This window comes from Neovison vison, chromosome 1 (genome assembly GCF_020171115.1).
Source record: "Neovison vison isolate M4711 chromosome 1, ASM_NN_V1, whole genome shotgun sequence".
In the NCBI taxonomy this organism is placed as follows: Eukaryota; Metazoa; Chordata; class Mammalia; order Carnivora; family Mustelidae; genus Neogale; species Neogale vison.
Window position 1 is genome coordinate 232,865,668 of NC_058091.1, and position 25,765 is coordinate 232,891,432.

Below are 25,765 nucleotides of genomic sequence, written 5' to 3' on the forward strand. Positions count from 1 at the left end.
AGAGAGAAAGAGAGGGAAGCAGGCTCCTCTCTGAGCAGAGAGCCTGGCGTGGGACTCAGTCCCAAGATCCTGAGATCATGACCTGAGCCGAAGGCAGAGGCTTTAGCCCACTGAGCCACCCAGGCACCCCACAAACCTTTTATTTTCTATATAAAGGGTGGCCTAAGGGTCAGAAAGCTAAGGTCTTGCCACCTGGATTCATGTGCTGAGTTACCTCAAAATCCTCTAATGTTCTCATCTGTCCAGAAGCAAATGGTGCTGCCTACTCCCAGGGATGAAGGCTCAAAGAGATAGCCTTAAAAAATGCCTTATTACTATTCTAGCATATTGATTTGTTTTCATTTGTTCATGGTTTAATTACCGCCCAGAGATGTGCAGGAGAGAAGCAGACAAAGCAAACCCTTTTGAGGAAATGGAAGCACATTCCACATTCTGGATTGACTTTGGAATGGGTTCTTCTTCCTAAGGCTTTGGGACACTGTATAGACTGAATAATTGAGCAGTTCTTTGTCTGGCTCAGATAAGGGAGGTTGAAGTCTCCTATTTCCAAATGAGAGCTAGTTAGTGTCTGGCCCAAATGGCGAAGTTGGAATCTGCTTTATAGGTTTAAAATGTGGGGTGCCTGTCTGGCTCAGTGGGTTAAGCCTCTACGTTCAGCTCAGGTCATGATCTCAGGGTGCTGGGATCGAGCCCCGCATCGGGCTCTCTGCTCAGCAGGGAGGCTGCTCCCCCCTCTCTCTGCCTGCCTCTTTGCCTACTTGTGATCTCTCTGTCAAATAAATAAATTCTTTAAAATAAAATAAAATAAAATAAAATAAAATGTGTCATAATGCCATTAGTTTAGAATAACTAGGGTAAATTTGAGTTGTGAATAGTGATGTAGTGAAATTTTAAGGAAATGTAATTATTTTCATGTTCATAAAGTAGCATTAAAAACCATCTTTCATGGTATTATATAGACCAATAAACAGAAGTATGCATTATTCCCCAAATATTTCTTGAGGTCCCTTACTGCCAAACTCTAATTTTTAATTCTTACCAGCATATTCTTTTCACTCACATGTCCACAGATTCAAATTCTCCCTGTCCTTCAAAGCCGATCTCAGATGCTGCCACCTCCAGGAAGTCTTTATGGAATCCACCCCAATGTCCCAATGACATGTGAGATTTTCCTAGTCTGCACTTTATCTGTTAATGCTCTTAGGGCCCTTCTGTAATTGGTAATATATTCATATTTTTCATTGACGTCTTACCCCCCCACTCACATTTACACTCTCTGCCTTACATATTCCTCCACCCCCATGGTATCTTGGAAAAAGTAACCCTTAAATTCATCTTGACTCTCTGGAGGCATTGATGGGTAGGTGTGTGGATTTGATTATAGTTCCCTCACATAATGACACTAGTCATTAGCAGATCCTTTCTTTCAAATAGGGTAGAAGTAAATTTGACCAGCCTGATCAAATACCCACCAGTTTCGTATCAGTAGACACAGAAGTTGAGTTCCCTTCTGGGTGCTCTGTTCTCTACCAGACTACCAGGGAAGAGAATGTCAAGATCGTGCAGCGCGGGAAACAGCCCAGCATCCAGACAGATTGGGGTAGGAGCGAGAAGTCTGCACAGGAAAATTAGTCCCTCCATTGGCTCACACTTGGCAAGTTATTTAATGTCTCTGTGCAAATTTCCTCATGTATAAGCAAATAAAATAATAACATTGACTTTATTATAAGTTTTTCAAGAGGATTAAATGAGATGTCCTAGGCAGTGTGGTCTGCAGAGGGTCAGGACCTCAGAAGAACTCGGATTGGATGGTTGATGTCATTACTGTTGTTATCATTATGAAAATCAAGTCCTATTCATATGCTTTTGAACGAAGAAATATTACCTACTTGCTCTGATATCTCTTCATAAATGAGGAGAAGCTGTCTACTTTTTGTAGCTCCTGGGAGAATTAGTATATAAAATTCGGTGGAAAATGTGCTTGGCTTTATTATGCTTTTCACTGTAGAGTCTTTTCATTGAGAGCCAAAATCTTCTGCTGTAACCAGCTAGGTTCTATTTTTCCCTTTGCATCTGCTTTCAGATGAGCCTGTCCTTCGTCTTCAAAATCCTCCTTGGGCTTATCTGTAGCCGCCCACCTCTTCCTTGCTTTAGTCACGTGCTTAGAGAACCGTGTGAGCCGTTGGTCCAGACTCCCCATCAGCCGTGTGAATCAGGTCTTTGCTGGCCTCTCCGGGAAGTTCGGGGGTGCCGTGGTGAGCAACACAGCACAATCTATGTTCCCGCTGATCTCAGACAAAAACTATTAGTTTTAAAGAATTAGATTGTTAACTAATTAAAGTAGAAGACAAAACTGCTCTGAAAGAAAACGCTGCCGCAGAGTTGAATAAGAGAACGAGCCAAAACCATTTCTTGGCCAGGCAAGTTGTCTTTCAGGCCTCCGCTGAAATGTCACCACCTCAGAGAAGCCCTCCCTGACCATCTAAGCCAAGCAGTCACTCTCTACCACAACCCTCATTTTATTTTCTCCATTCTGCTTTCTAAAAAATGGAGGTATAATTAACATATGGCATTATATTAGTTTTGAGTGTATAATGTATTGATTCCATGTTTGTATATACTGTGAAATGATCACCACAGTAAGTGTCATTAGTATTCATCACCATACACAGTTACGGTGTTTTCTTTCTTATGATGAGAACTTTTAAGATCTCCTCTCTTTGCAACTTTAAAATACACACTATAGTACTAACTGCAGTCACCATGCTGTACATTCTATCCCATATTTATTTTATATTGGTAAGCTTATACATTTGGACCCCCTTCACCCATGTTGCCCACAAATTACCCACCCCATCTCTGGCAACCACCAGTCTGTTCTCTGTATCTGAGTTGGGGAAAGGGGGTTGCTTGTTTTGTTTTAGATTCCATATATAAGTGAGATCCTATCATATTTTTCTTTGTCTTATTTCACTTAGCATTATATCTTCAAGGTCCACTCATGTTGTTGCAAATGGCAAGATTTCCTCCTTTGTTATGGCTGAATAATATTACATTGTGTATATATATACACATTTCGTTTACCCATTCATCCATCACTTGACACATAAATTGTTTCCATATCTTGGCTACTGTAAATAATGCTGCACATAAATATGGAGATGCATTTATCTTTTTGAGTTAGTGTTTTTGTTTTCTTTGGATGAATTACTGGATCATTCCTTTTTACAATCTGAGATAATTTTGTTGATATAATGTTTACCTGTTTACTGTCCCTCTCCCTCGTTTAGAATATAAACTCAATGAGCTAAACCTCAGTGTATTATTTACTGTGGTTATCTCTGCTGCTAGAAGCCTACTGTTCAATAGCTGCTAAAAAGATTATATGAATGGATAAAGGAACTAACCAAGAGGTTCCTCTTCCCTCCAAATCAGAATGTACCAAGCTGTGAAATTCACATACTAACTAGAGATTATGGAAGAGGGGATGAAAATTATGTCAGAATTCTGCCTATTTCAGTGCAGATCAATTCAATCCAGCACAAACTTACTGAATTCCTACTATGCACCAAGCAGTGAAACTCACGCTCAGGATTCAGCAGAGAAAAATCAAAATTCTCCTTCCTGCCTAAGGAATTAGACACTTGACAGCAATTATCACAGTCGTGGAACAGTACTTCATGCCCCATAGAATTCTGAACACTTTAATGAATTGGCTCATGTAATCTTCACCACCACCTTATATGTTAGGAATGATAATTACCCCTGAAGAAAAGGGCAGGTATCTCTTGTCTTGTTTACTATTGATTCTTTAGTACCATGTACAGTGCCAGACATAAGTAGATGCTCAATAAATATGTTCAGTAATGAATGGGTGCTTTGAAAGGAAAGGATGGTATTTGAGAGCCTGTAGCAGGAGGATTTGGCCCAGTCTGAGGTATTAAGTAGCCTCTCCCTGAAGATGTGACATTTTATTTAAGACTCGAGAATGAAGAGGAATTTGCTTTGCCTTGGCTTCTAAGTAAAAACCTGGCCAGGCTCATCCTGACCCATCTTAAATAATCTAATTTCTGTTTTCTTGGGATTTACGTTCCTTCTGAGCAAAATGAAAAACTGTAATGATGAAATGTCCCCCAGAGGAGGTTGTAAGGACATGTGAAAAGGGAACGATCAGGGTAAGTTTCCCAGAAGAAGCGGGCTTCAGTGGGGGTGGACCATAAGCAGCGCACAGCGGGCTGTTGGGAGGCCCTGAGGCCAGGGCTCCAGCTGGGGCTTTGCAACACCAAAGCGAATGCTTCTGATCTCCCAGGAGGTGGTCTGGAGAAAAGCTTGGAGCACCCCAGTCCATAGTGCATCACTCAACAATCTCCCCATTAATTGCTTTTTTTCTGCAACTGGATGTCAGAACCTGGCATGTGGAAATCATCTGGGGAATTTCTTGTCTCTAGGCTCTGTTCTGCCAGACTCCAAGGCCCTTCTCACGTGGCACCTAAAATGGGTCACCTTTATCTTTCCCTCCTCCTGGGCTCCTGGTTTCCCTTTCAGAAATCGCTCTATGCTCTTGGGCCCTCCCTCCGGGCATCTCTGCCAATGCCTTTGAGTCTCCTGTCTCCTTAGAAAGACCTTCCTTTCTTGGTCGTCCTACTCTTATCTGTGATGATATTTGCTATATAAGACTCTCAGTCTGCTGATGGGGTTAATTACTGCCAACAATTTATTCACTGTGGCTCCCAGTAAGATAATTGTCTTTTAACGGGCACTTTTTGTAAATAAAGCCTGATGCCCAAGACTGGATCTCTGGCATGGACTTTTGGGGGCTGTGTAATCCCAAAGAATCTTTTCAGACCCCTTCCTTCCATCATAACCCGGTGATGCTGTAATGTGATAGTGTATTAGTCCTTCTTTTTTTTTTTCTTCTCTCTTTTTTTCTGGAAAATGCCCTCCTTTAGAGCAGGAGTCAGTAAATCACTCCATCACTCACTAATGCCAACAAAATGTTGGACCGAAGCAGTGAGACACATGATTTGGAACAAGAGTATTTGAAAAACTTTCTGTAACCCTTACCTTTCAAGCCAAAGCATGAAACGAAATACCTCACTCCTGAGGTTCTCAAAGTTCGATAAGAATCGCTTGGACTATTTGCAATGAAGTGGATGGAACTAGAGGGTATTATGCTGAGCAAAATAAGTCGGAGAAAGACAATTATCATATGATCTCTCTGATATGAGGAATTTGAGAGGCATGGCTGGGGGTCGTGTGGGGTAGGGAGGGAAAAAATGAAACAAGTTGAGATCGGGTGGGAGACAAAGCATAAGAGACTCTTAATCTCAGGAAACAAACTGAGGGTTGCTGAGGGATCGGGGGTAGGGATAGGGTGGCTGGGGGATGGATATTGTGGGGAGAGTATGTGCTATGGTGAGTGCTTTGAATTGTGTAAGACTGATGACTCACAGACCTGTACCCCTGAAACAAATAATACATTATATGTTAAAAAAAAAAAAAAGAATCACTTGTCATATGGAATATATAGATTCCTTGTCTGTCCTCAGGGAGTCTGAATCAGGGTGTCTGGGTGGCTCAATTGATTAAGTGCCTTCAGCTCAGGTCATGATCCCCGGATCCTGAGATGGAGTCCAGCAGTGGGTTCCTTGCTCAGCAGGAAGTCTGCTTCGCCCTCTGCCCCTTCCCTGTTCTCTCTCTCTCTCTGTCTGTCTCTCTCTCTCAAAAATAAAATCTTAAAAAAGAGAGAGTCTGAATTCATAGGACGGATGGCTCTGAAATCTGCAAGTTCCCTAAGTAAGGCTGGTTTTGATAATAATTATATGCTCTCAGCCTGTTCTCCCATCTATAAAATGGAATGGTTCAGAGAATCAAAGAGGAAAAAAAGATACAAAAGGGCACTGAACCACTTGAAATGGTACAGTGCAAACCAACTGCATTGGAATCATCTGAATGAAGAGATTCCACATTAGTTCTTTCTGCCCCCTCTTCCTGCCCATTCTACATCTGCGTGGAGGGGGGATGCACAGGGCTGGCACAGAATCAGTCATTTTAAAGTAGGATTGGAAAAGGCACTTTCAGTGGAGGTCAAGAGGTACTGGCTGGACTGGAGCAGCCAGTTTGGAACTTGGGTGCCAGCCTCACTGATCTTTTGTTTCTAATGAAGGAGACAGGTTTTTTTTTTTGGGGGGGGGGTTGTTTAGTTTTTTCACTTTAATTATGGGCAGCATAATCCATGAGTGTTTTCTCACTTGGGAAGTATTTACTGTGTGCCTGCTATTGACTTAGAAGGTATATACTAAATGCCTACTGTTTATTTAAGACTAAATTATGCCAAGCGGAAGCATGTCAATTCATGAATTCCATAACAGCTTTGCCTGAGTAATCTATTCCGGCTTTATAATGGGCTCAAATTCATTTCTGCTGTGAAAGACCTCCACAAAGCAGTCTCAAACATCTTTCAGAAGTTTTCTCCCGTATGTGTTCACTTACCCATCTAGCCATCCATCCATTCATTCACTCCTTCAACTAATAGTTATTGAGTACTCTGTGCCGGGCGCCTGGGGTACAAAGATGAATTAGACATTGAGAGTTCCCTTAGGAAGTTACCAGTCTCATTGTGTAGACAAGATGGGTAGGTAAATGCAATGAGATACTGTGACTCAGGGCTGATGTTACTGCTGCAGACATAGCAAGTAAACTTAGGAAGCACTTATATTTTGCTAAATACTGTACTAAAGCCTTCATACCAGCCGTCCTCTTGGGCCCTTACATCATGCGAGATTATTTCTGTTATTATCCCTATTAGCTACATAACGAGGCTTAGATGACAGGTAAGTCAGTTTCAAAGACATGCTTCAACCCTGGCTATCTAGTTGTGGCACCACTGTCCTCATCACACCTGTTCTGTCCCTGCTCGCAAGTTCCTGTCTGGCCACAGAAGGTCAGAGCAGGTGCACAGCAACTGTAAACATGGCATCAGTAGTAACCGTTGATCACGTGGCCACAGGGCAATGGGTACTTCATGTGCTTATTGTCTCACTCAACCTGAGAAGGCACAAGGAAAACCCTGTCATTGGTCCCATCTTATGGATGCAGAAAGCGAAGCCTCACAGGTGTAAAAGTTTGTGTAGATCTACCCAACTGGTAAATGGAATACATAGGGATTCAAGTTTGGGTCAGATTGACGCCAAAACCCACACTCTTTCCACTCCGCTGAATACAGGTCGCAGGTACAATACCTCTCAGGAAGACAGCTCCGGATATGCTCTTGTGTCACGAGGCTAAGATGACCCATACAGCCAAACCAGACCATTTAGGCATTGTTTAAACAGCACCTTATTTGGGATGCTCAGCCTTGCCATGTGCCTGGGTCTAAGGAAGTGAGCCATTATATGACCTTTGAAGGGCTGGACATCCTGTCTCTGCCAATAGTTTGTTATCCTGTCACAATGATCCAAAAGTCAGAAAGCATATTGGTGGAAGGGTTTATTTATATATCATGGCCTGGACAAAGACCATAATTACTTTATGGCTCCAAGTTTTTGCTTCCCTGAAAAGCCCAGTATGTTTCTCCAGTGCTAAGTATATCTGCAAAGAGGAGAAGCAATGAAGGATTAAAAAAAATGTTCTACCAGATTTCAAGGCACACATTTCTTTTAAAGGAAGTAAATGGATATACAATGTTGTATTAATTTCAGGTATACAACATACTGGTTCAACAATTCTATACATTACTTAGTGCTCACCCGTGGTAAATGTAGTCACCGTCTGTCATCATATAATATTATTACAATATTACTGACTATATTTTCTCTGCTGTTCTTTTTATCGCTGTGACTTATTTACTTTATAACTAGAAATTTGTACCTCTTCACCCACCAAAACCACTTCCCCCATCTCCCCACCCACTTCTCTGGCGTCCATCAGTTTGCTCTCTGTATTCAAGAGTCTGTTTGTTTTGATTTGTTAGGTTGTTCTTTAGATCCCACAAATGAGTGAAATCATATGATATTTGTTCTTCTTTCTGACTTGTTCCACTTAGCATTATACCCTCTAGGTCCACCCATATTGTTGCACTTGACAAGATCTCATTCTTTTTCATGGCCAAGTAATATTCCATTTCATATATATCTTCCACATCTTATTTATCCATTCATCTACTGATGGGCATTTGGGTTGCTTCCATATCTTGGTTATTGTAAATAATGCTGCAGTAAACTGAGATGCATATATTATTTTGAAATAGTGTTTTTGTTTTCATTAGGTAAACACCCAGTATTGGAATTACTGAATCATAAGGCATTTCTATTTTTATTTATTTGAGGAACTTCTGCATTTTCTGCAATGATTGCACTATTTTACATTCCCATCAACAGTGCACAAGGGTTCCTTTTTCTCCACATCCCACAGATGCTTGTTGTTTCTTGTCTTTTTGGTACCAGCCATTGGAACAGATATGCAGTAGTATCTCACTGTGTTTTTTGACTTGCATATCTCTGCTGATTGATGATATTGAGTATCTATCTCTTCGTGTGTCTGTTGGCCATCTGTATGGGTTTGTTCCTGGGCTGTCTATCCTATTCCATTGATCTATAGGTCTCTTTATGTGCTGTTACCATACTGTTTTGGCTACTATAGCTTTGTAGTATATCCTGAAATCTGAAATTATGATACCTCTAGCTTTGTTTTTTTCTCAAGACTGCTTTGGCTATTTGAGGTCTTTTGTGTTTTTTTTAATCAATTTTAGGATTATTTGTTCTAGTTCTGTGGAAAACGCTATTGGTATTTTGATAGGGATTGTATTAAATCCATAGATGGCTTTGGGTAATATGGACATTTTAACTATATTAGTTCTTACAATCCATGATCACAATATGTCTTCCCATTTGTTTGTGTTGTCTTTAATTTCTTTTACAAGTATCTTAAAATTTTCAGAGTGCAGGTGTCTCACCTTCTTAGTTAAATTGATTCCTAGGTATTTAATCTTTTCTAATGCAATTAGAGCAAGACATTTTATATTTTTATATTAAATCATATTTTAAAATTTGGTGTTAAATCTTATTTTTAAAAATCCCTCTCAGGGCAATATTGGTTTTCTTTTATAGACCATTACATCATTTCCTTGTGTCTCCGAATGCAGCACAAAGGACAGTCACCTTTTCTCTAGCATAGACAATGGTGTCTTTGGCAGAACTTATCAATCCTAAACTGATACCTTGTGCTTGCCTTCTGGTAATAAGTTTACCAAAATCATTATTATTTGATGGGTCAAAACCAAACCAGTTCCCCCATCCAAATTTATGTGGTGGTTCAAACTGTCTTCAATGAGGGATATTCTCATTCCCTCTCTTCCTCTTGTGAAATCTGAATGTTTTGGTAAAGTCCTATAATTCTTAGATCGACTTATTTTTTCCATGCCATCGGGGCACACTGGTCGGTGAAGGGTCAGTTTCCTTGGGCTTAGCCTCCATTCTTGTGTTGTGGCTTTAAATTCTCACAGCAAATAACTCAGAACCAGGTTACTGCCTTGGTGTGACGGCTGGCAGGGGGAAAAAAAAAAAAAAAAAAGCCTGTCGTGGAGCACAGAATCTGTCTGTGTTAGCCCTCTGTCACCGGCTACTCACCCCAGCTTTGGGCTTCACCTAAATGATAAATGGTCCTATTGTTTGCGCTTTCGTATTAAAAAACCATAGAGCTAAATCTAGACGAAGCAAGGACAGAGACCCATTTCATTGCACTGTACTTTAATATTCTTGAGACCCATGGCATTACGGGTGGCTCTTTTAACAGCCATCCCTCTCCAGGGTGGAACACTGTGCTGCCTTTGTTTCATCTGATCTTCCAGCTGAAGAAGAGATGGTCACTTATCCTCAGTGCTCCCCTATCCTGCTGGATTTCTCTTGCAGGAGGAGAAACTGACCACACGGGAAAAGGTAGAGGTTTCAGGCAGGGCATTTCAGCGTGTGTTTACAGGCAGGACTGACTTACTCAGCAAATCCTGCTCGGAGAAGCTGCAGCCAATGAAGAGGCTATATCCCGGCTTGCTTGGGGGCTTCTGAGTTTGAGCTGCATGCAGAAATGTAAGGCAGTGCTTCCTGGCGCTGATGGCAAAATGGGCCCCATCTCCAGTTATTCCTCGGGCTTCCCAGCTTTGCAGATCCAGGGGAGAACCTACATAAACATATGGTGATGTAGCCAGCTTTAAAGGCCAAGAGAATCCTTATGGATTCAGGAGACTGGTTTTTTATTTAGATTTTTATTTTTTATTTTTGTTGGAAGATGAAATGCTTCTCTCGTTACCTGCCTTACATCTTCAGACCTCCGAATACCATCCTCTCTTCCAGCTGCCACACGGAAGGTACAGACCAGAGAGGGAGAGTGTCTGGGTGGGTGGGAAAAAGTGGGCTGGTGTATGACTTCCCACAGGCTCTGCTGATACTGCTTTCTGTAGCTAGCAGATGACTGTCGTTCCTGGCAAAAGCTTGTATCTAACAGACTTAGATCTGCTTCTAAAATCAGTCTGTCTTCTGTAAGGAAAGGGACGTATTTTCTAAAGGGCAGGATAATATTGCAAAGGTGATCTCAAACCTGATCTAGCCGAGTCAGAAAAAAATCAGAAATATTTTGCCAGTTTCCCTTATTCCACTTCAGAAGCAAACAAGTAATTGGAACTCCTGTTAAGGAAGAACATTTTCAGTAGGTGCTGCCACATACATTTATCCAAGCTCTCTGTTTTGTCACTGTCTGTTTAATAACTTGGTGCATGCCCAAGAAAGCAATTAGCAAAATAGTATTAGCGTACTACATGACTGCGGGGTGTCGGTTGTCGGATTGTTTTGCTCGGAGTCTGGACTTGGGTTGCAGAGCAGGAAGACACTGTTGACTTTCAGCGCTCGCTGGAAATGGGGTTCGTGGGGGTCCTAAGTTAATGCCTTATGGCAAGGGTGAGCTGAGCCTCATACAAACAGTCCCCAGTCGCCGGTCCTTTTGGGGATCTCTGCTACCTTCTAACCTATCGCGCTCTGCATCTGGGTGTGTGTGTGTGTGTGTGTGTGTGTACTTTCTGTGTGTGTGTGCGTGCGTATGTGTGTATGTATGTGTGTGTGTGTGTTTGTGTGTGTACCTCGTCAACATTCTGGCAATCCGCCTTCATCTAAATGCTGCAGGTTTCAACGCTTCTGGAGCCAGTAGCCGGTTGTGCATATTCTGTGTGTGATTTGCCCGTTTCTTTTGATCTGCTACATCCTTGAAAAAGAGCAGTTTCAAGAAAAGCGGCTGGCTGACTGCTTTTCAGCCTGAGGCTTGCCCTACGAGCAGTACTGATTGAAGAGGGCTGGGGCAGTGAGAGGCTGCCTATACCCTCTGTCCAGCCTCACTCTCTGGAATGGAGCTGGTGAGCAGCCTGTTGCGAAAACCCACCCTTGTTTCTCCTCCTCCTCAGAGTAGGAGCTGGGGATCGTGGGCTGTGTAGAGAAAACAAGGGGAGTGTTTATTATTCTGTGAAGTGATTTTCAGTCATTGCCCCCGGAGAAAAGCAAGTAGAAGTTTGGGATAACCCTTGAATTGAGACCAAGGATGATATTTTTCACAGACCTTCGTATCTTAAGGATTTTTTTCCATTAGATATTTCCCTTAAAAGTTTTATTGGTGGCTATAGGAGATGACCCACTGAGAAGTCTTTCCTCTTACAGAGAGAAACTTAATAAGTCTTTATGTGCATTAGGAAGGGATAGAGAATGGCATGGATAGAAATCTCCAGGGAAACTTCCATATACAAAAGACCTAAATTCATATAGGAAGATGCCTAGATGACTTTTCTCTTTCTGATTGGTCCCCCGTCCTCTCCTCCTAGCTTAGATTTTGAGAACCCAAATACGTGGTCTGTTGCTGTTTTGTATATTAATCGAACTAAAGTTCCTACCTCATACAGACGACTACCACCTTCAAGAACTTTCTTAAAGTGTTTTTTAACCAAATTTAACTGCTGTGCTCCATCAAAATGGAAAGCCCGTTTCATTTCCATCAAAACAATTTCTAATTTGCTACCTATCGCCAGGTTTAGGGGGTGGGAGGGGCCAGGAGACTTGTCTTTTAATCTGTTGTGACACTCATAGACAATGGGTAGGGATAATAACACGCGGCAGACATTAACTTTGTGAGTGAGGGGCCAGAGCTGAGTGGGGAAGTCTTGAGTTAAATACCAAGCAAGCAGGGCCAAGTCACTTAATTGCTCTATGTTCAATTTTACCTAAAAAATGGAAATAAAGAGACTTATTCCCAGGATATTGAGAATTCAGTGTGATCATTCTAGTTCTTTAGGAAGCTTGGTACCTGATATTTTGCAGTCTCCTGTATTTTCTTAGGCTGTCAAGTTACCCTTTTTTTATTACATTATCTTAAGTAATGAAGAGCTTCCTCAAACACATCGCAGTGTCCCTCAGGAACTAGTTACACTTACTTAGAGTTTGTCTGAGGAGAAATGTATGTGAGAATGGATAGGAGTTTGAGGTTTTATATTGTTAGCTATTATGTTGCCCTGTAGTCTCTTCTAGAAAAGTTATGGTTGCAAACTTCATATTTTATTTAAATGAAGAGGCAGAGAATGAATAATTGGTGTATATCCCTGGGAACATCAAATAAGTAAAAATACCCAAACCATCCCTTTAAGATTAATTCAAGAACAACTCCAAAAGCTTCACCAATTGCTGGGGCACCTGGGTGGCTCCGTTGGTTGAACCCCCAACACTTGATTTGGGCTTAGGTTATCACTTCATGGGTGGTGGGGCTGAGCCTGATGTCTGGATTCTGCACTCAGCATGGAGTCTGCTTGAGACTCTCTCTCCCTCTTCTCCTGTCCCTCACCCGGCTTGCGTGCTCGCTCTCTCACTCTCAAATACATAAATGAATACAATCTTTAAAAAGAAAAAAGCTTCAACAATTGCTGGGGTTCTTAGAGAGTGGAACCATTCTGGTTAAAAGACAGGTCTTCTGCCCAGCTTGTCTCGACACTGTTTTCTCAATACAGAAATATCATGGGCATTGAATTTTAGCTTTGCCACTTGCCAACTGGGTGAGGTTGGGTAGTTATTTAACCTCTCAGAGTTAGTTTCCCATTTGCAAAACATGGATGATGATACGTCATAGGGTGGCCACAAAGAAAGACATTCAGAATGCCACACACGGTGATAATCATAGTAGCAGCAATAATAGCAATAACAATAATAATAACTGACCTTCACTTCTACTGCACTTACTGTGCCCCAGACATTATCTGAGTGGATGCTATAGTAATGCATTCATAGGTAGAGTAAATTAACAATATGTGGCCACAGATAATAGTTGTTTTTCCTTCCTGCTCTCACTTCCAAAATATTAAAAAAAAAAAATTGTATTCCCTCCCTCAACCCCCGCCCCCCAAACACAAAAATGCTTGGCCTAGTAGGCCCCGCATGTTCTGACCCCTGCCTGACTTTCCTGTTTGAGCACATGCCATCTTGTCTGGTCTCCAGCTACACAGACCATTCTTGGTTCCTCAGGAATCTCCCTCCCACCATAGACTTTTGGGAAGCTTCTCTCTCCCCTAGCCCCATTTTTTGTTAATTCTGGCCTTGGACTCTCAGCTCAAGCCAAGAAGCTCTCCCTGGCCCTCGAGTCATGATGGTCATAGCTCTTAGAGAACCGGGCTGCTTCAGAGCACCTGTCCTAGTCTGTCATAAATGGCCTGGTGAACCTGTTCTGTGAATGTCTGTCTTCCTGCTAGACTGAAAGCTTCATGGGAGCAGGACCCACATGTTGTTTTGCCCTCTATTATACCCCCAGCACTAGAACAATGCCAAGTACTTAATAGGCAGTCAACAAATTTTTATTGAATGGAATGATGACAAATACCAAGGCTGCCGTGGGGACACATTTTTAAAACACAGGCAAAACACATTCTACAAAGCATTAGCTGCTACAGGAATGCAAGCTGTTTTAACCATTGCTGGTTGGGTGCTTTTCGTAGCCACACTTGAGGGGACTGGTTTTATGACCATGCTCTACTTTACCTTAAAATTAGAAAATATGAAGGGGGAAAAGGCCAACTAAATAATGCTGGTGCACAAACAGGGCTTTGAGAGGACAGTTGGATTGTCTTTCCTTCTCTGTGGACCTCATTAGAAGGACACATCACTCCCTCCACCACGGTGGGGAAGCATTCATCCAGCGAACTGTTTCCAGGATTAGAGGCACAGAATCTCAATCACAAGTAAAAAAAAAAAAAAAAGCATTCCAGACAGGACAGAGATAAGAGAACCAGTCAAGTATGAGGAGCCTTGCCTGATATTTTCCAGTGGACCTAATTTGGCACCCAACATGGAAGGGTCTTTTCTAGGCCCTTGAACAGATGAGCAGAGGTATTCTCTCTTCCTGAAGGGACCAGGGTCATGTGCCTTGCCCTGAGACATTTCCTTTCCCTGAGAAGTCGCCCTCGTGTTTCCATGCTGTAAAACACTGCTCATCTCTTAAAAGTCAGCTCCAGTTGAGGCTTCCCAGGAAGACTTCCTCAAGAGCTCCAAAGGACTTGCTATTCTGAGTCATGCAAACCATAACAGTTGTGGGAAGAAGGCTCCAGAAGGAGAAGCCAAGCAGCACTACAAGAATCCCTGGCCGTGTGCGCCAGGCTGGGCCAGTATCGTCTCATTTGCTGCTCACGCGATCTCATCTCAGATGCTGCTCTCTCCACGTTACAGGGGAGGAAAGTGACACACACAGGCCGTACTTAGTAAACTCGCAGAGCTAAGACTCAAGTCCAAACTTTCAGAATCAGAAATCAGTGCTCTTACCTCACACCTGATGCATTTCCTCTGGAGTACCAGCGTGAGAACAGCCTTCGGATTGGACGGCCCAGGTCTGTTCACATGTTTGTGTCCTGGTGGCCAGGAGCAGCATGGGCATGGGAATTCTGCCATTTGTCTTTAGGCTCTGAGTCCTGGTTAGCACAGACTCTGACTGGGAGTAGATGGTCAAGGAATGCTTCATAAATAAAACACTGAATGGGAGAGTGACCAGTTTGCCCATGTATCGTTGGTTCTTCTTTGGGAGGAGGAACCCAGAAGCACAATACCTTCCAGAGACCCCCAAAAGCAGGCTTACTGGAAGCCTGTACCCACGTTCAGAAAAATACACATTTTTCTAACTCTTTATCATGTTGTAAATGATAATAAAATAATAACTAAAACATACAATGCTCATTATTTATTTGGCATAATTCCAACATATACATGTTTGTGGACGTAGGGACGGGTGTGTGTATTCCTCATCATAAACCTCTCTGAGGGAAAGTTGTTGTTATCCTCATTTTGTAAATGAGGAAACTAAGACACAGAGAAGTTAGGTAACTTCCCTAAAGTCACACAGCTGTGAAGTGCAAGGATTAAGATTAGAACCCATGCATTCTGGTACATGCTACAACAGGATTCATTCTTCTCTTTTGTGCCTTTTTATGTATTTATGGAATACATTTATGGAATTCTTGTTTTTCATATTTTTGGAATTCTCTTCTTAGCTCCTTCCACATATGTAGAACCAACCCACTCTTCAGGCCCACATCAAACACACTTCCACCCACAGCTTTCCCTGACTGTTCACTTTCTCAGCTGCATTTAAAGCCTTTCCCACACACGCACTGTGATTCTCTTATAACATAGAGGTAATATTGGGCCACCTGACCAGGTTATTGTAAGGATTAAGTGAGACAGAATCTTATATTGCTTGACATTGCTTTAGATTAAAATATATAAATATATAAAATATATAAATATATAAAAATATATTTAATAATATATATATATATATATTTTTTACATTTTCTACACAGTATCTGTTTTGTCCCTGCTTTCATCCAAGGCCAGCCCCATACTGGGGAGCTGGATCCCAGTCCCGACACCAACTCCAGCCGTTCATCCTGCATTTGTCCGCTGTCTGTACCTCATCACTAAGGCTTTTCTCTCTACGGGATTGCTGGTGTGGTTCCCCAACAGACTGTCAGTCACCCTGCTTTAAATACTCATCTCACAGTCCTGTATCCACCTCTAGCTACTGCCCATTCCCTATTCCTTTTTGCAGAAAAATGCCTTGAAAGAGTCATCTATACACAGTTGTCACCTCTTTTCCCATCTCTCTGCCAAAGCTGCTCTTGGGAGAGTCCCCCGTGACCCCCTCACTGATCTGGCCCATCCTTCTCAGCCAGGTTCCTCCTAAGGCAGCTCTCAAGCACCCTTGGCACAGGCAGTCCCTGCTTCCTTCCCGAAAGGGCTCCTTGTCTCGGCCTCAGGGCCCAGAGTTCCTCTTCGTTTCCTTCTCTGGCCATAGCCAGGCCTCAAACGGCTGCCTATTCCTCCTCCTCCTCTTGAGCCATAAACACACAAGCCCAGGCCAGAGGCTTCTCCTTAACCTGCTCTTTCTCCTAAGTGGCCTCCACCAAGCCGATGGCATGAGACATCATCTTCTCAACCCGTGTCCCCAGCTCCAGCCTCTCACCCCTAATGCAGACCAGTGCCTCGAATGGCCTACCCAGCGTTCCTGCTGGGATGCAGTAGTGGCCTCCAAACCTGACTCCTCATTCCCCTTGAGAAAAACCTGCTTGTCCAACTTCTTCTCCAGCTTAAGGAACAAGAACTCCAGTTTCCTTGTTGCTCCAGCCAGAAAACCTGGAGTCATTCTTTGTTTCTGTTGTTGTCTCATATCTTTTTTCGAGTTCTACAGTGAATCCTCTGGGTCTAACCTCTAAAAATATTCAGAATCCAATTACGTCTTATTAAATCTATCACTTGAATGTTTCTTTACCAGAGAGGCCTTTCCTGGCCTTCCTGCCTAAGATCTCTCTCTTTCCGTCTCTCTATCTCTATTGCCCAAGCTCCCCCTCCCCCCAAATCTCTCTCTGTCTCTGTCTCTCTCTCTTACACACAGACACACACTCCCTAGTTACCTTTACGCTGCTTTAGCCCTTCTCTTACTGGACATGTCCTATACCCAGTTACTTACTTGTTGCCCTTCTTTTTGCCCTGTAGAATGTAAGCTACATGACAGCAGAGTCTGTCTCTGTTTTGTTCACTCCTATATATCTTCAACACCTAGAACAGTTTCCAGCACATAATAAGCACATAATAGATACTTGTTGATTGAATGAATGGGTGTATGAATGAAGGTTTATGTAACCTTTCAGTAATAAAGTAGGGAGAATGGACTCTGAAACCAGATGAACCTGAGTTCCAATCTCACATGGAAAATTACTCACTGGGTAACCTTCATTTGCTTAACTGGTCTATTTCCTTCTCCAACAATAACATATCAGGGTATTGTTATGAAGGTGAAAAAATTTTTTTTGCAATTTTATAAAAATGCCTGTTAGTATTCAGTGAATGAGACTTAAAAGTATTTCTTCTGATTTTTTAAATTAAATTAAATTTTCTTTCAGTGTTCCAAGATTCATTGTTTATGCACCACACTCAGTGCTCATGCAGTACGTGCCCTCCTTAATACCCACCACCTTGCTCATAGAACCCCCCCACCTCCCTCCCCTCCAAAACCCTCAGTTTGTTTCTCAGACTCCACAGTCTGTCATGGTTTGTCTCCCCCTCCAGTTTCCCCCAAATCACTTCTCTCCATCTCCCAGTGTCCTCCCTGTTATTCCTTATGCTCATAAGTGAAACTATATGATAATTGACTCTCTCTGTTTGACTTATTTCACTCAGCATATCTCCTCCAGTCCTATCCACGTTGATACAAAAGTTGGGTATTCATCCTTTCTGATGGAGGCATAATACTCCATTGTATATATGGACCATATCTTCTTTATTCATTTGTCTGTTGAAGGACATCTTGACTCTTTCCACAGTTTGGCTACTATGGCCATTGCTGCTATGAACATTGGGGTACAGATGGCCCTTCTTTTTATTACATCTGTATCTTTGGGGTAAATACCCAGTAGTGCAATTGCAGTGTCATAGGGTAGCTCTATTTTTAATTTCTTAAAGAATCTCCACACTGTTTGCCAAAGTGGCTGCCCAACTTGCATTTGCACCAACAGTGTAAGAGGGTTCCCCTTTCTTCACATCCTCTCCAACACTAGTTGTTTACTAGTTGATTTTGGCCATTCTAACTGGTATAAGGTGGTATCTCAATGTGGTTTTGATTTCAATCCCCTGATGGCTAATGATGATGAACATTTTTTCATGTGTCTGTTAGCCATTTGTATGTCTTCTTTGGAGAAGTGTCTGTTCATGCTTCTGCCCATTTTTTGATGTGATATCTGTTTTGCATGTGTTGAGTTAGAGGAGTTCTTTATAGATCTTGGATATCAGCCCTTTGTCTGTAGTGTCTTTTGTGAATATTTTCTCCCATTCCTTGGGTTGCCTCTTTGTTTTGTTGACTATTTCCTTTGCTATAAAGAAGTTTTTTATCTTGACAAAGTCCCAAAAGTTCATTTTCACTTTTGTTTCCTTTGCCTTTGGAGACAGGTCTTGAAAGAAGTTGCTGTGACCAATGTCAAAGAGGTTACTGCCTATGTTCTCCTCTAGGATTTTGATAGATTCCTGCCTCACTTTGAGGTCTTTTATCCATTTTGAGTTTATCTTTGTGTGCAGTATAAGAGAATGGTCAACTTTCATTCTTCTATACATAGCTGTCCAATTTTCCCAGCACCATTTATTGAAGAGACTTTTTCCCACTGTATATTTTTTCCTGCTTTGTCGAAGATTACTTGCCTATAGAGTTGCAGGTCTACATCTGGGCTCTCTATTCTGTTCCACTGGTCTATGTGTCTGTTTTTGTGCCAGAACCATGCTGTCTTGGTGATCACAGCTTTGTAGTAAAGCTTGAAATTAGGCAACATGATGCCCCCAGCTATTTTTTTTTCCCCAACATTTCCTTAGCAACTCGGGTTCTCTTTTGGTTCCATATAAATTTTAGGATTGTTTGTTCCAGCTCTTTGAAAAATGCCAGTGGAATTTTGATCAGCATGGCATAGAAAGTATAGTTTGCTCTAGGCAGTATAGACATTTTAACAATGTTTATTCTTCCGATCCATGAGCATGGAATGCTCTTCCATCTTTTTGTGCTTTCTTCAGTTTCTTTTGTAAGTGTTCTATAGTTCCTCGAGTACAGATCCTTACCTCTTTGGTTAGGTTTATTCTCGGGTATCTTAAGGTCCTTGATGCTATAGTAAATGGAATCGATTCTCTAATTTCCCTTTCTATATTTTCATTGTTAGTGTATAAGAAAGCAACTGATTTCTGTACATTGATTCAAACACTTCAAAGTACAGGGATAGAGAGTACATTCCTCAACTTCATAAAATCTGTCTATGAAAACCCCACAACGAATATCATTCTCAATGGGGAAAAGCTGACAGCCTTCCTTTTGAGATCAGGAACACGACAAGGATGTCCACTGTCGCCACTGTTGTTCAACAACGTACTAGAAGTCCTACCAGCAGCAATCAGACAACAAAAAGAAAAGGTATTCAAATTGGCAAAGAAGTCAAAGTCTCTCTTTTGCAGATGACCTGAGACTTTATATGGAAAAACCAAAAGACTCCACCCCCAAACTGCTAGAACTCATATAGCAATTCAGTAATGTGGCAGCATTCAGTATTTCTTCTGTATCCCCTACTGCGCTTACCACAGGAACAGTCACATAAAGGTATTCGTAGTGCCATACTGATTGAATCATTTTTGCCTACTTACATAGCTAGCATTGGCGAGGGCTTGTAATTTGCCAGACCCTGTGCTAAATACTTTAGTCACCGCCTCTCATAAATCTCAGGAAAACATCGCAACATCTAGTTGTCCTTATTTTACAGATGAAGTAACCACAAAATGGTAGATAACTTACTGAAAGCCACATGGCAAATATGGAGTAGGTTAGAGTTTTGTACCCAGACTGTTAGATTCTAGAGCCCAGGTTCTTATCCGCTCCATAATATACTGGATTTTACAATACAATGCATAAATACAGCATTTTAAACATTGTTCTCAGCACATGGAAATTTAAAAGATGTAAAGGACTCATCAGTATGTTAAGAAGTTACAGTCTGGAGGGGGAGAGGAAGGCATGCATACACAACTCTAACAGGGGATTTTTAACCTGATTAGGCATGAGAATCAACTGTGGCAAATGAACAGGGACATCTCCACCATGTCCCAGATTAATGAATCAGATTACCTGGAAGGGAGCCCCAGGAATCCTAGTTTTAAAAGATCCTCAGGTAAATCTTTTCTTTTCTTTTTTTCTTTCTTTCTTTCTTTCTTTCTGGTTTTTTTCTTGTTTGTTTTTTGATGATTTTTTATTTGTTTGACACGGGGTAGGGGAGAGAGAGAGAGCAAAAGCAGGAGGAACAGGAGGCAGAGGGAGAGGGAGAAGCAGGCTCCTTGCTGAAACAGGGAGCCTGACGCAGGGCTCAATCCTAGGACGCCAGCATCATGACCTGAGCAGAAGGCACTCACCGACTAAGCCACACAGGCACCCCAACCCTTGTGAATCCTATGAACAGTCAGAGCTGGCAACCTGAGTCTATGAGAAACAATGGTTAGGGCTGAGGAATATATTTGAAGGGAGGAGCTTTGGGAGAAAGAGAGCGATCAGTTGTGGGTCCCTTTGAACTGACAGAGTAAGATCCTGCTGCTAAGAAGAGATCGCCTTTGGTTAAGGTGCCTGACGTCTGGCAGATAAGTGGCTGTCCTGGGAAGATTCAAGGTCAGTGTCACTCATTTACACATTCTGTGGAACTTCACTGAGCTTTTGTCTGCTTCATGGTAACTATGGATTTGCTTTAAGAGTATCTATTTGGGTACCAGCTAAAACATTCAGTTTTAATAAAACTTATTCAGCCCAAGTCATTCAGTTTCTTGGGCTTTAGTTTTGTCCTCTTCATAAAGGAGAATAAAAATTATGCCCATATCGAGGAGTTGCTTTAGTGAGTAAACATGATAATTCACACACAGCATACAGCGTGCTATCCAGTGCATATGAAGAGCTCAATGAGGGCTGTTACTGTGAATGGGATTCATATTAGTGGAGGCCTCAGAAGTCACCTTTGCCCTGAGTAGTTTGATGCAATGCGGTGATGGAAAGAATCCTAGGCCAGTGGTCCAGAGACACGTATGTTCTCGTCTTCTCTAGACATTGATGTCCCTTGATAAACTGCCTAATCCTGCTGTGCCTCAGAGTCAAACTGCAACATAATAAAACATGGTAACATTGCTGTGAGACTAAGTGACAGTGCTTTGTGAAGTACGTCCCCCTCTTGAGCTACCCATATTAAATCAGAAGCCCGGAATGGTAACTGATTTCTAGGAGTTCCTGATAAAATCGTAAGGAATTCAGCAGCTGATAAGAAATGTGGAGGACAGAGAATAATGTTGAGTTAAAAGCCAACTGAGAGTCAGGCGCTCTCCAGGCGTTATTTTCATGGGGAGATAATTATCACAATAATCGAGTGTGCCAATAGGCACGTTTTGCCAGTGAAGATCTTGGGAGAGGACTGGTGAGGTGAGCCATCCAGTTGGAACAGACTTGGGCTTTGGAATCAGTTAAATGAGAGTTCCAAATATGACTAAAGGTATTTATCCTCTGAGTCTCTGTTTTCTCAAGGGTAAAATAGAAGGAATTAGGTTTCCTTTTCAGGTCTATTGTAAGGACTAAAGACATGAGTGAAGCGTGCCTGACGGCCATTGAGTAGATGGTCCCTGTACTTACTGTGACAGTTTCTTTGTTCCAAGCTGGTCTGAGGGCACATCCTTGGTTCCTCCCACACCATCATGTTCTCATCCAAAGAGAAAAAAAAAAAAAAGGTTCGGTTTTGAATTCTTTAGTTCTTTCAACCTTCATCACCTTTGCTGCTTGTGTGTCATGAACACTGGACAGCACGGTTCTGATGTGTGTTTGCGAATTCACTGTTTGTCTTTAGTACTTGTGCCCCGAGGCAATTCCTTCCTTTGGACTCAGTCTTCTAAATTGAATAGAGAAATCACCAGTGGTGAAATCATCACCATCGTTAGAGAGACTGGCCCATTAGTTTTCTGAGTCATTGTTTCTTCCCTGGCAGATGGAGCTGGGAGAAAAGATGGGCCATGATGGCCAAAGCCTTTATCTTCCCAAGTAGCTGCAAAAGCACAATTAGTAGGCGAAGCAAACAAAAGGCAAATGGATACCTGACTTCAAAAATATGCACGAAAGGCTGCTCTGCACCCTATGGTTGACACCTGGGAATGTCCTTTACCTAGAAATTGTAGGAGAAAATTGAATGGTCAGTGAACCTCCTTGCAAGAGAAATTAGTTGTTAATTCCAAAATTACAAGCATGTGCATAAAGAACATCTCTCTTATATGTCAGAGATGGGCTAGGCAGTGGGTTCACCAGGGATAAACATACATATGGTTCCCGCCCTACTGGAACACCGAATCATCAGGCTACTGTTAACTGTGGCAAATGTACTAGTGACAAGGACGTAGAGAGAGATGGTCTAATAGGGTTTTGGACTGCCAGAAAGAGGAGGACATCTTCCCTGAAGAAGTGTCTCTTGAGCAGAGATCTGAAGGAGAAAGACGACTTACATATAGGTGGAATGAGAGAGAATTTTCCAGGAAAAGGAGACCATGTTTGAGAGGCCCTGTTACCAGAGGGTCATTGGTGAATGTGAGATTCTTAAGGAAGGTCGGTGTGATAGGCACGTGGAGACCCAGCAATAGAACAGTGAAGAAATAGGTCCTAGAGTGGTGGGTTCTGCACACCTCTTGGATGGCAATTACAGCCTTGACTCAAAGAGCAACTGGAAATTACTGAAGGGTATGAATCTGGGGGGAAAAAGAAAGTCCATATTTGCAACATGAGACGATTCATCTGACTGCTGGCAGACTAGAAGGGCTAAGCAGTGGGTGGATCCATCTCGGGGAGTCAGCTGCTCAAAGTCCCTGTCCTTGCATTTCAGGGGAATGGGTCGATGACAGTCTGTATGCCCCAGATTCCTTAAGGTGCATTTGGCATCTGAATCCAGTGCAGAAACCTGTCCATTGTCTTGACATCCAGCCCAAAAAAGTTTCTTCTCAATGAGCAGTGGCAGGAATATGCTATGCTCTGTTCTGAAGAGGCAGTAAACATTCCCAGCACTGAAAAATAGACCGAGTGTGCTCTGCCAGACACAACACTCATGAAGCATGATATTTAGAAGGAAGAGAAAGTCTGTGTTGGGACCAAACCACTCAAGATGTTTTCATATCATGTTTGTTCAGCACAAAATGGCTGCTCTATCAAAACTTCTAGATCGAATAGTACATCTGCCCAGCTGTGTATAATCATGTAGACACAGCAAGGTGACCTTCTCAGGAGAGGACGGACCAGAAGTCAGTCTCCTGGGCAAGGGTTATGAAGCCCTGTTCTACCTTCGTTATTAATTCATTTTCTCATGGTCCTACACCCAAGATGGGGGAATGTCTAAGTATGTGGGGAAAAGCCTCCAATGTGAAAAACTGCAGGAAAGCAGCAGGTAGCACATTAACCAAAAAGGCGTGATAATGGCTGTCGGGAAACTGTATGTTGGAGCCCTAAAGGAAACACAATCCAGTTAAAGAAAAAAAGAAAAAGACAGTAAGCAAGGAAAACACAGTCAGGCCCAACTCTTAGGCCACCTGTTTTCCATCCCATTAGAAAGAATCCTAGAACATCTGTTTGGGAGCAGGCCTCTGAAACAGTCCGGCCTTCCTGAGTCTCCAACAGCACTCCTGACTCAGAGAACTGGAGAATTCACTTCCTGCCAAAGCTGACCCTTTTGCTTCAGGACACTGCTGACTGTCTCTAGATCTTTAAGTTGAGCTGAACTCTGTTTCTTAGAATTGTTGCAGTAAATTTCTTCTCAAATCACAAATCTGAGGTCTTTTCCTCATGATAGTTGTACTTTATGAGGATGATTTTTGTACCATGTGCAGGCTTAAGATTCCAATTTGCTACAAGTAGCCTCCTCTGACTTTACCTACAGTCATGGTCATAACAAGGAGCTTTGAGGGGCTTTACCCTGTTCTAAGTGTTTTCATGTATTAGCTCATTTAGTTGTAATAACAGCGAAGAGGAAACTTCTACTATGCCCATTTTACAGATACAGACACTAAGACCAGAAAAGTAAATAACCTGCCCAAAGTCACCCAGTTAGCAAGCAGCAGAGAGGTAGGACCTGACCCCAGGTACGCTGGCCCCGGAGCTTGTGGCGCAGGGAAAAGCACAGGATTTGCTCTCACTGTCTCGCCTTTGAATCCAAGTTCCAACACTTCCTGTGACCACTTGCTTCAGATTAAGCCTCCATTTCTTCATCCATGAGATGGGGAACCAGGACCCCTACCTCCGTGTCATTGCAGGAGTACAGAAAATAATGTCTTCCTTGCCCACCCTGCCTTCACACGACAGGCTGATAGAATCAGTAAATGTGTGAATATGTGCATGAAGACCCTCTGGGGTCAGCCTTCCCTAGCAAAGCTTTCTTATTCTTTGCCACAGTTCTCAAGTGAAATACCTATTTCAGGTGTCCTTCAGGCGGTCAGCCAGAAACAGGGCATCCCAGCATAAGCATAGGACCACAGATGGGAATGAAAACAAAACTATACTATAGCATCACCACAGATCATTGCTCCACTCCCCCCCAGTCCAGACTCGAGAGCACTGGGCACCCTAGAGATAAAGCTGACATGCTCCAAGAAAGTGGCCTTTCAGATTATGGAATGTCCCTGCTCGAAGCCCATTTCTATGAATGGCTTCCTATTTTACCCAGTGAAATCTGATGTCTTCCAGTGACCTACAAGGTCTAAGAGATCTTCACCCTGATGATCTCCTGTTACCGCCCCCTTCACTCAGCCCACAACCAGCCACACTGACCTGCTTGCTCTTCCTCTGGCAGCCCAAGCGTGTTCCCTCTCCAGGACCTTGTACTTGTCCCCTCTGCCTGGAGTGTTCGTCTCCCAACCCCATGGTTCTTTCCCTCACTTTTTGTATGTCTTTGCACAAATACCACCCTTCAAATGGGCCTTCCTGCCTACCTGATCTACACCTCCCAGCACTCACCCTTTATTTTACTTTGTAGATGGCCCCCCTGGCCCGCCTATTCTATATTTGCGTTTGGTTATCACCTGTTTCCTCTTGCCAGCCCATTAAGTCTCTGAGAGCAGGTGCATTGAACTTTTGCTTAACATCGTGTCTACCATGTAGTCGTTGGTGACACATCTTTGTTGAATATATGGTGAACGATCATGGTTAGCAGCGGCAGTGGGTAAGTGCAGAGACCCATAAGATGCTGCCTCTCCAGGAGGGCACTGGTTCCGAAGTGTTCGTGTACACACAAAGGTCCTCTGCAGTGCTTGGTTTAAAACAGAGATTCAGGGGCTCACACACCCCCTCAAATTTGGAATTGGTCCATCCTGTGCAGAGCCCCAGAACCACCACTTTTAAGAATCCCCGTGCCTGTTGAGCAAGTGCAGACCTTCAAGAAACGCTGTCCTAGGATAAGAGAAAGTAGAAAAACATGAGCAACACCACTGAATTTTGCATGGTTTCCTTCCTCCCTCTATGTCTGGTCCGAGATGTGGGAACTCCTGATGTAACATTAGGGGGTGATGCTGGTGGGGGGGTGCATCAGGGGTTCAGTGCACTGTTCACAGACACCCTGATCTCTCAGTTGGAGGTTGTTGGGTGGCTGCAGACTTGCTTAAGGAGGGTGCTTAGTGTGGTCTCAGATGCAAAAGGA

General features: G+C 42.7%; 1 protein-coding gene across 3 annotated transcripts in view; it reads left to right on the forward strand.

The window, feature by feature from the left end:
* PPP2R2B (protein phosphatase 2 regulatory subunit Bbeta) overlaps nt 1–25,765 on the forward strand; it is a 453,511-nt gene that overhangs the window by 18,806 nt on the left and 408,940 nt on the right. The window contains exon 1 of one of the 3 annotated variants that reach the window (XM_044224996.1): nt 10,042–10,360. The exons of 1 other annotated variant lie outside the window; for it this stretch is intronic. In XM_044224996.1, coding sequence (XP_044080931.1) covers nt 10,287–10,360 — 74 coding nt within the window. In that variant the 5' untranslated portion in view covers nt 10,042–10,286. Of the gene's footprint in view, nt 1–10,041; nt 10,361–25,765 lie in introns of those variants that run through there. One more of the 3 variants, XM_044225009.1, reaches the window with a different exon arrangement.